The following is an 11,252-nucleotide window of genomic DNA, read 5'->3' on the forward strand; positions in this document are numbered from 1 at the left end:
AGGGTATGCTCAGCGCTGTACAGTAGCAAGGGGGACAGAACATGAGACAAGACCGTAACAATACAATACACGAGGGGTTCGAGGGCCCTGCTCTTTCGAGCTTACAATCTAGGAGGGAGGGGAAGGTGGTACAGGAGGAAATGGCTGTGGGGGATGGAGTGGTGGGAGGAATGGAGGAGGTTAATTGTTAGGTGAGGTCGGGTGTTAGGTGAGGTTGGGGTAGGCTTCTCTGAAGAGGAGGGTTTTCAGGGTGCGTCTGAAGGTTAGAGGGGTAGGTGACAGTCTGATGGATTGGGGGAGAGAGTTCCAGAGGATGGGGGAAGTCCTAGAGAAGTCCTGCAATCGGGCGTGGGAGGAGGAGACCAGGGAGCTAGAGAGTAGGACGTCCTGTGAGGAGCGGAGGGCACGGGTAGGGTAGTATTTGGGTATCAGGTCAGTTATGTAGTTTGGGGCGGCGTTGTGAATGGCTTTGCAGGTCAGATTTAGCAGTTTGAAATTGATGCGTTGGGCAATCGGGAGCCAATGAAGGGATTGGCAGAGGGGGGAGGCAGATGTGGAGCGGTTGGTGAGGTGGATGAGTCTCACTGCTGAGTTCAGGATAGACTGGAGTAGGGATAGCGTTTGTTTGAGTAGGCCAGTGAGAAGGGAGTTGAAATAGTCCAGGCGTGAGATGATGAGGGAGGGTACGAGTTGTTTGGTGGTGTCTGGGGTGAGGAATGTGCGTATCTTGGAGAAATGGAACAAGGTGAAAAGGAGGCCAAACACACGAGACCAAAAAACGAAACAGTTTCGGGCGTGACCACCAGATATGCAATACATCGCCACGATGGTCACAACCCCGAAAATAGCGATCACTGCAGGCCGGGTTCACTTGGGCCAAACAAGCCGGAACCCAATACCAACGAAACAATACTTTGTTGGAAATTGATATTGGTGGATTCATTGGATTATAACCAGGGGCGGACTGACAACTCATGGGGCCCCTGGGCAATAGGGGATCACAGGGCCCCTGTGTCCTTGCCCACACTCAAAAAAAGCCTGTAAAAGATACCAGGGGCATTTCATGGGGCCCCCTACTGACCCTAGGCCCTCGGGCAGTGCCTGAGTGCTCAAATGGTCAGTCAGCCCCTGCATAGGGGTGGATTTACTAAAGGCAAATAGTCTGTGCACTCTGCAAGTGCAGTTGACCCAGAGCTTAGTAAATGAGCAGACGCTCCACTGACTTCCATCGTCCAATCATGTGCGAGCAGAAGTGCTTTTTTAAAAAACATTTTCCTTGCATGTGATTGGGTATTCTTGGCAGAGGGAAGCTGTACCTTATTTACTAAGCTCTGGAGCAACTGCACTTGCAAAGTGCACAGTCTATTTGCCTTTGGTAAATCAACTCCTATGTGTCCATGTACATATAGGGGTTACTTTACTAAAGGCAAATAGTCTGTGCACTTTGCAAGTGCAGTTGCTCCAAAACTTAGCAAATGAGCAGAAGTTCTGCTGACTTCCATTATCCAATCATGTGCGAGCAAAAATGCAGTTTTTTTTTTTTCATTTTCTTGCATGTGATTGGGTATTTTTGGCAAAGGGAAGCTTCACCTCATTTACATAACCAGGGGCGGACTGACAACTCATGGGGCCCCCGGGAAATAGGGGATCACAGGGCCCCTGTGTCCTTGCCCACACTTAAAGCACACCCAAAAAAGCCTATAAAAAAGGTACCAGGGGCATTTCATGGGGCCCCCTACTGACCCTGGGCCCTCGGGCAGTGTCCGAGTGCTTGAATGGTCAGTCCGCCCCTGATTATAACTTTATTTTGATATGCATTATAAATAGTAGCAATCCGATGCACATATTTATTTATTTTGAGCAATTTTAAGTTAAGAGCGGCACATTATGGTAAATAGTATTGCTTTGGCACACTAGTATGAGTATGTGTTAGGTGCAGGCCATTCAAAATCAGCACTTCCTAGTATTCATCACTCACATAGCAGCTCACAAGCTTTCACTTTTTAATTGGTCCAACACCATATTAGGTAAGGATTTAGTTTTTACCCGGTGTTTCCATAATTCTGTCCAATCCCTGTATGTGTTTATGTGGTTACAGCAACAGTTGAACCTTCCAATATGAATGCACCAATGGAAGAAGCCCCAGAGCAACTAATAAAATAGCCCATAATGATTGATGACGTCATCCCGTACCAACGAAGACGGTCGCACCCTGGCACCCAGTTTAATGGTCGGACCATTATAGGAAAGGTAAGTATCAGGACTTTATTTCCGCTTTAATCGATGGGTTAGTATGGCTTTTAGAGGAAAAGCAATGCAAATTCTCTTTAGCTGAACAAACATTGTAGTGTGTGTGGTATGTTTCACACATAACCACTCAGAAATTGTTACATACACGCAATTTTTGAATAAAAGAAACTGAAAATTCTTCAAAGGAGGATAAGAAACGCATGCTATGCTATTGCATGCAATCACGTAAAGTGTTACTAAACCCACAACAGTCAAAATCAGTCTGTATATGCAGTAAAACATGCTTGTTATACTTACTGTGGAACCTAAAGGGTTAATTCCCCCCCCCCAACTGTGTAAAAAGGCTCTTTGATCCTGTCTTCTCTGATCCTCCCCTTCTTCTACTGTCCCGACCCCAATCCATCTTCCATAGTACAAAGCAGCAGTGGCAAGTCTGCACATGCTGCGTTTGATGTGTTTTTCTAGGAGAGGTTTTTTGTTTTCATTTTTGGGAGGGTGCATGTAATTGACAGAGGGCCAATCAGCGCTGTCCGGACAGAGGGTCAGGGGTCATGCAGTCTCATAGGACAGTCAGACGAGAATGAAAACTCCTCCTACAAGATTAACCAGTGCTCGGCTGGACACTGCCGACTTACTACTGCACATGCTGCGCTTTGTAAATGGGTGTGAATACCCATGCAATCAGATTCTAGTGTGAACCAAAAAAAGGATCCTGCACCTTTTTGGTGTGGATGCGGTGAGCTTTGAGACATACAAAATGCATGGCTCAAATCGCACCGCACACAAATCACATGTGATTTGACAGGAATGCGGTGCGGTTCTTGTGCGAATAACATGCGATCTACCACACCGCATCAGTGTGAACCCGGGCTAAAAGTAGCCTAAAGGTTACGGCAGCACAGTGGCTAAATAGTTAGAACTTCCGCCTGGCAGTACTGGGGTCGTTGGTTCGAATTCCAACCATGGCACCACCTGCCTGGAGTTTGCATGTTCTCCCTGTGCCTGCGTGGGTTTCCTCTGGGTACTCCGGTTTCCTCCCACACTCCAAAGCCATGCTGGTCAGTTAACTGGCTCCTGTCTAAATTGTCCCTAGTATGTGTATGTATGAATGTGAGTTAGGGACCTTAGATTGTACGCCCCTTGAGGGTTAGGGACCTTAGATTGTACGCCCCTTGAGGGTTAGGGACCTTAGATTGTACGCCCCTTGAGGGTTAGGGACCTTAGATTGTACGCCCCTTGAGGGTTAGGGACCTTAGATTGTACGCCCCTTGAGGGTTAGGGACCTTAGATTGTACGCCCCTTGAGGGTTAGGGACCTTAGATTGTACGCCCCTTGAGGGTTAGGGACCTTAGATTGTACGCCCCTTGAGGGTTAGGGACCTTAGATTGTACACCCCTTGAGGGTTAGGGACCTTAGATTGTACGCCCCTTGAGGGTTAGGGACTGATGTGAATGTAATAATATATACACACACACACACATATACATATATATACAGTCATGGCCGAAATTGTTGGCACCCTTGATATTTCTCCAGGAAATCATGTATTTCTCACGAAACGTATTGCATTAACACATGTTTTGCTATACACATGTTTATTCCCTTTGTGTGTATTGGGACAAAACAAAAAAAGGGAGGAAAGAAAGCAAATTCGACATAATGTCACACAAACCTCCAAAAATGGGCTGGACAAAAGTATTGGCACCCTTTCACAACTGCGGATAAATAAGAATGTTACAAGCATGTGATGCTCCTGTAAACTCACCTGGGGCAAGTAACAGGTGTGGGCAATATAGAAATCACACCTGAAAGCAGATAAAAAGGAGACGTTCACTTAACCTTTGCATTGTGTGTCTGTCTGTGCCACACTAAGCATGGACAACAGAAAGAGGAGACGAGAACTGTCTGAGGACCTGAGAACCAAAATTGTGGCAAAATATCAACAATCTCAAGGTTACAAGTCCATCTCCAGAGAACTAGATTTGCCTTTGTCCACAGTGCGCAACATTATCAAGAAGTTTGCAACCCATGGCACTGTAGCTAATCTCCCTGGTCGTGGACGGATGAGGAAAATTGATGAAAGATTGCAACGCAGAATAGTCCGGATGGTGGATAAGCAGCCCCAAACATGTTCCAAAGACATTCAAGCTGTCCTGCAGGCTCAGGGAGCATCAGTGTCAGCGCGAACTATCCGTCGACATTTAAATGAAATGAAACGCTATGGCAGGAGACCCAGGAGGACCCCACTGCTGACACAGAGACATAAAAAAGCAAGACTACAGTTTGCCAAAATGTACTTGAGTAAGCCAAAAGCCTTCTGGGAAAACGTCTTGTGGACAGATGAGACCAAGATAGAGCTTTTCGGTAAAGCACATCATTCTACTGTTTACCGAAAACGGAATGAGGCCTACAAAGAACAAAACACAGTACCTACGGTAAAATATGGTGGAGGTTCAATGATGTTTTGGGGTTGTTTTGCTGCCTCTGGCACTGGGTGCCTTGACTGTGTGCAAGGCATCATGAAATCTGAGGATTACCAAAGGATTTTGGGTCGCACTGTAGGGCCCAGTGTCAGAAAGCTGGGTTTGCGTCCAAGATCCTGGGTCTTCCAGCAGGACAATGACCCCAAACATACGTCAAAAAGCACTCAGAAATGGATGGCAAAGAAGCGCTGGAGAGTTCTGAAGTGGCCAGCAATGAGCCCAGATCTAAATCCCATTGAACACCTGTGGAGAGATCTTAAAATTGCTGTTGGGAAAAGGTGTCCTTCCAATAAGAGAGACCTGGAGCTGTTTGCAAAGGAAGAGTGGTCCAAAATTCCGGGTGAGAGGTGTCAGAAGCTTATTGATGGTTATAGGAAGCGACTGATTTCAGTTATGTTTTCCAAAGGGTGTGCAACCAAATATTAAGTTAAGGGTGCCAATACTTTTGTCCAGCCCATTTTTGGGGTTTTGTGTGACATTATGTCATATTTGCTTTTCTGCCTCTGTTTTATATTTGTTCCAATACATACAAAGGGAATAAACATGTGTATAGCAAAACATGTGTTAATGCAATACCTTTTTTGTGTGAAATACTTGATTTTCAGGAAAAATATCAAGGGTGCCAACAATTTCGGCCATGACTGTATATATATATATATATGTAAATACACAATGCTATACAAGTACCTGAAATGATAATAATAAAGGTTCTCATGTATCCGGGTCATGGCATAGCTAGTAGTAGTTGGTCCCATTCAGCTGACCTTGCTCTGTAATCAGTTGCACGTCCGATCAATTACCAGCCGCCCACAGTACAGCTTTTCCCAGCAAGCCTATCATATCCTTAACCAGCCAAGGACCATGAACTATGTAGCAACCACACCTTCCGTATCGCCGATCTGTAAAAGGCGCTACGCAGGGAAAGCCGCATGCATTATGTTTGATAACAAAAGCAGGTTTACATGTCTGTCCGGTAATAGACGTAGTGGGGATTCCCCTCTGCTGTACCATATGGACACCTAGCAATGAATGAGAGCGACAACACTTTCACGGATTGAAATTCTTGCACGGTCCTTTCCCTGTCTTCTCTGTAGATTACTAGTGAATACAACACACTGGGGAACCTCATTCTGTGCCCTCTCTCTTCTATTAGGCTAGGGATCAGCAAATTGTTCCTGTGTATTCCTCCTGGAATCTCGGAATACTTTCTGTATTTCTTACAGATCTGGGCAGTAATCCAGTGTGAGACTTTACCTCTGCAATAAAGACCGCTCACTGCTGCTCTCTCTCCTTGTGCAGGGTGACTGGTCTAGTCTCCGCCCCCTCCTGTAGTTTTCTGCAGGCAGCCTGTAGTAGGTGGAGACTGCTGTGCCCCTCCCACAGCTCTGCTCTCTTGGCACAGGCTCTGTACAGCACAGTGATGATGTCACTGCAATTTTTACAAGGTAATATCTGGGTTATATATAAATATTTGTGGTTATTGGGGAATAGATTTACATGAATGTTTTTGTGCCTGGAGTTTTGCTTTAACTCTTTTAACAAAACTCATTTAATTGAAAAAGTAAACACTGCCCCTGATCAGCATCCCTTTACACCAGTGGTCTCAAACCTGCCTTTCCTCGCTTATATCTGGCTCTTGGGGCACATAATTCCCCCAAATGAAACCAATGAAGGGACCCAATGAGACCTATGATGTGGCACAATTTCTCCCAATGACACCAAAAGTAGGGCCCAACGACACCAATGATGGGGAAAAATTCCACACAATGAATGGGCATAATTTCTCCCAATGACACCAATGAATGGGATATATTCCTCCCAATGACTCCAATAATGGGGCACTATTCCTCCCAATGACAGAGTACTATTGCTCCCAATGACACCAATGAAAGTGCATAATTGCTCCCAATGACACCAATGAAAGTGCATAATTGCTCCCAATGACACCAACAGGGCACAATTCCTTCCAATGACACCAATGAAAGTGCATAATTCCTCCCAATGACACCAATGAATGGGATATATTCCTCCCAATGACTCCAATAATGGGGCACTATTCCTCCCAATGACAGAGTACTATTGCTCCCAATGACACCAATGAAAGTGCATAATTGCTCCCAATGACACCAATGAAAGTGTATAATTGCTCCCAATGACACCAACAGGGCACAATTCCTTCCAATGACACCAATGAAAGTGCATAATTCCTCCCAATGACACCAATGAAAGTGCATAATTTCTCCCAATGACACCAACAACAGGGCACAATTCCTCCCAATGACACCAATGATGGAGCATTATTCCTCCCACTGATGTTGGGACCTTTTCTACTCCCACTTGTCACAGTCAGGCCCCCCTAAAGTCTGAAAGACAGTAAACTGGCCCTTCGTTTAGAGAGTTTGGAGGTCCCTGTTTTAGACCTTTGGCACTCTTTGCTGGGAGTTTGCCATACATGAGCTCTGTGCATGCTTCTAGGGCACCCGTACAAACTGAATACTTTTGCCATGGTTGAAAGGAAGGCAGATATTAATGGAAAGGAAGGTTTTATTAGCATTATGTTACAAAATCGGTGGGTGTAGTCAGAGGCGTCCCTAGGGTTGGTGTACCCGGTGTGGTAACACTTGGTGACACCCCCTCCGACGATCCCCGCAGAATGGATCGGATCTGCAGATTGAGCATAATGGATTGGACTCCGATCCATTATGCTCCCCAATCCGCAGATCCGATCAATCCTGCGGGGATCGTCGGCTTTCTTTACAACTTACCTTTTCTTGGAGCGGGTCCGGTGTCACCCCGTATAGGTTGCATACCGACGATCCCCGCAGGATGGTTCGGATCTGAGGATCAGGCATAATGGATCGGAGTCCGATCCATTATGCTCCCCAATCCGCAGATCGTCGGCATGCAATCTATACGGGGTGACACCGGACCCGCTCCATGAAAAGGTAAGTTGTAAAGCAAGCCGACGATCCCCGCAAGATGGATCGGATCCATCCTGCGGGGATCGTCGGCTTGCTTTACAACTTACCTTTTCGTGGAGCGGGTCTGCTGTCACCCCGAGCGGTCGGTGTCACCCGGTGTGGGCCGCACCCCCCTCACCTGCCTCGGGACACCACTGGGTGTAGTCGATCTATAACCTAGATTCCTTGTGGAACCAAGCACCACCCTATCAGTATAGAGTAATAGGACACTTTTGTTTTCTTCACATTCTACACTCTGGCCCAGAAAACAAAAAGTGAAAGAAGAACATCTTTGAATCTGATGGTGCAATTGTAATCAGGTATGACAACATTTACAATACAGAAGACTGGGGGCATAGAATCTCCGCCATCATGCTCTAATACAGCGAATATTCCCATTCCCCAACACAGATATTGCACAGACACCAAACCCCCCCAAAGCACAGCATGCTTAGAAATCAGCCTGTTAGGGCCCGTTTACACTATCAGTAAGGACTGCCACACAGGGTGGATAAAAATCAATGATTTAAATAAAAAAAAAAAAAAAAAATCGGATTTTTTTGATTTAAATCGGATTTTTTTGATTTAAATCGGATTTTTTTGAATAAAATGCTTTTTGAGGAAAATATATTACCATCCAAAGGTTATTCCATCATGAAATAAAGATTAGTTTTTTAATTATGTAGAATAAGGCTGTATATGTTTAATTTTTTTGGTAAATAAATTCCATTCATCCATTCACAATGTCATGCTCTCCAGAGGTTTTTGTAAGATTATTGGGCAGTTTCTCTGCCTACAAGATATTATCACAGATGATTGGTTTACTTTTGCAGTTCTCAAAACTGAATTTGACTCAGCGGAGATCACATGCCTCTTCTTCACAGCAAAAATGTTATAACATGAACAGAGTTAAGAAAAAGACCTTCATCCTGACTTCTACAAACCTATGAATACAGAATCAACCCCTTCAGTGCCAAGTTTCAAGAAGTTCAGTGAATAGAATAGAAACAATATTTTTCTGATTGTTTGGAGTGGAATAGATCTGCACAAGAAGAAAGTGAAACTAAGTGTGAGGAGGAGGAAGGGGTCTAAGTTTATTAAAATATATATATTTTGTTTAGCCAAATTAGTTCCCAAACATGGATGTTTAAGCAAATTACATATGCTGGAATGTTATTGTTTCAGTTGAATAAATCTATTTAAATTGTTATTATTAAGGCAATGATTATTTTTCTCCTTCCTAAGTACAACAGAAAAGTTGTCCAAATATGAATGATTAACCTATTAAACTGGGGATAAAAAAACTAATATGAAAAGTTGTTATTCTAAAAATCTTCATCTACTTGTATATTAAAGTTATAGCAGCAAGAATTAGTCTTTATGTAGAAAACTAGGATTTACATCCAGCCTTACTGACTAGTGATTTAAATTGTGATTTAAATCAGTTTGATTTAAATCAAATCCACCCTGCTGCCACACCTCTGAAAAGTGATCTGTGGTCAGATCAATTTTCAGAGGTGTCTGACAGAGAGTGAGGCGCTATGTTGCCGGGGCTCACTACTGAGGGGAAGATAAGGAGAGCCGGGGCTCACTACTGAGTGGGGGGATCAGGAGAGCTGGGGGATACTACTTAGCAGGGGGATCAGCAGAGCTGATCTACTAGTGAGCAGATGAAGCTGGTGTAAATGAGCCTTTAGAGTCTGACAGGTGGCCAGCAGGGAACTGAAAATTGCTCCTGTGCCCTCCATCCACAGCTTAAAGCAAAGCTCTGGGCTTCCCCCCCAAAAATTCAAAGTCAGCAGCTACATATAATGGGGGGGAGGCCCAGACCATGCCAGGCTCCTGGCAGTCATGCTGGGCAGTGCTCCTGTGTCCTCCGTCCACTGCTACAAGCCGGACCCCACTCTGTATGGGACCTAATGACGGGCACATATGTGTTCTCATGGGGCTAATACAAGAGGGCTGACAGTGTCCCCCCATCCTCGGAGGTCGGTATCTGTCAGAGGACCCGGACACACACCCCACCGGCACTCACCCGCCTCCTCTCCAGCTGCTTCCATCTCTGTCCCTCTTCTACTGCTCAGATTCTGATGCAACCATCAACAAAACGTGTCCATAAGCCCCGCCCGCTCTCACTTCCGGTAATCTCCGTTACCTGGACACCGGGCCGCTATGCCCTACAGAGCTACAGGGATATTCAGGAGCTTGAGGCGGTGTCAGGTCGGCCTGATGTGTCTCCTGCTGTGTGTATGGGGGCATTGGGTCCTGTCTGAGCCAATTGTACAAAGTTCACACCATAAGCTGTGCTCCACTGACAACACTGAGCCACAGGAGCTGACAATCTAATAATCCCAGTCATTGTCACATATACTGATCGCTCCTTCCCGCCTTCTCCCTCTATATACCCCGATCTCTTTCTTTCCGATACCCCCCAATCTCCCCTTCAACCCTCCATCTCTGTCTCTCTTCCTCCTCTCTCTCCCCATTCCTTCCGCCTTCCCTCTCTCCCCCCATTCCTACCGCCTTCCCTCTCTCTCCCCATTCCTACCGCATTCCCTCTCCCCCCATTCCTACCGCATTCCCTCTCTCTCCCCATTCCTACCGCATTCCCTCTCTCTCCCCATTCCTACCGCCTTCCCTCTCTCTCCCCATTCCTTCCGCCTTCCCTTTCCCTCCCCATTCCTACCGCCTTCCCTTTCCCTCCCCATTCCTACCGCCTTCCCTTTCCCTCCCCATTCCTTTCCGCCTTCCCTTTCCCTCCCCATTCCTTTCCGCCTTCCCTCTCTCTCCCCCCATTCCTTCCTTCTCTCTCTCCCCCCCCCATTCCTTCCGCCTTCTCTCTCCCCCCCCCATTCCTTCCGCCTTCTCTCTCTCCCCCCATTCCTTCCGCCTTCTCTCTCTCCCCCCATTCCTTCCGCCTTCTCTCTCTCCCCCCATTCCTTCCGCCTTCTCTCTCTCCCCCCATTCCTTCCGCCTTCCCTCTCCCCCCATTCCGTCCACCTTCCCTCTCTCTCTCCATTCCTTCCACCTTCCCTCTCTCTCCCCTCATTCCTTCCTCCTCCTCTAACCCCATTCCTTCCACCTTCCCTCTCTCCCCCCTCATTCCTTCCTCCTCCTCTCACCCCATTCCTTCCACCTTCCCTCTCTCCCCATTCCTTCCACCTTCCCTCTCTCCCCATTCCTTCCACCTTCCCTCTCTCCCCTCATTCCTTCCACCTTCTCTCTCTCTCCCCTCATTCCTTCCTCCTCCTCTCACCCCATTCCTTCCACCCTCTCTCTCTCCCCATTCCTACCGCCTTCCCTCTCTCTCCCCATTCCTACCGCCTTCCCTCTCTCTCCCCATTCCTACCGCCTTCCCTCTCTCTCCCCATTCCTACCGCCTTCCCTCTCTCTCCCCCTTCTTTTTTCTCTCATCCCTCCTTCCACTCTTTATTCTGCTCTCTACCCCCCCCCCCCCCATTTATTCTTTCCCTCTCCTTATTCCTCCTCTTTCCTTCATTCTTCCCGCTTCCTCTCTCATCTCCCCTTCTTTTTCTCTCTTCTTCCTTCCATTTTTTTC

General features: G+C 46.6%; 1 protein-coding gene across 1 annotated transcript in view; it reads right to left on the minus strand.

Annotated features, from left to right (window-relative positions):
- The window catches only part of LOC149452794 (cysteine--tRNA ligase, cytoplasmic-like), a gene marked incomplete at its 3' end in the record, with an annotated part of 37,960 nt that extends 28,112 nt beyond the window's left edge, over positions 1-9,848 (minus strand). The window contains exon 1 of the mRNA XM_089688942.1: positions 9,729-9,848. Coding sequence (XP_089545068.1) covers positions 9,729-9,753 — 25 coding nt within the window. The remainder of the gene's footprint in view (positions 1-9,728) is intronic.
- Between the last annotated feature and the right edge of the window lie 1,404 nt (positions 9,849-11,252).

Source organism: Staurois parvus, unplaced genomic scaffold (assembly GCF_062004578.1).
Source record: "Staurois parvus isolate SC_StPar_1 unplaced genomic scaffold, SC_StPar_1.0 ptg000463l, whole genome shotgun sequence".
NCBI lineage: Eukaryota > Metazoa > Chordata > Amphibia > Anura > Ranidae > Staurois > Staurois parvus.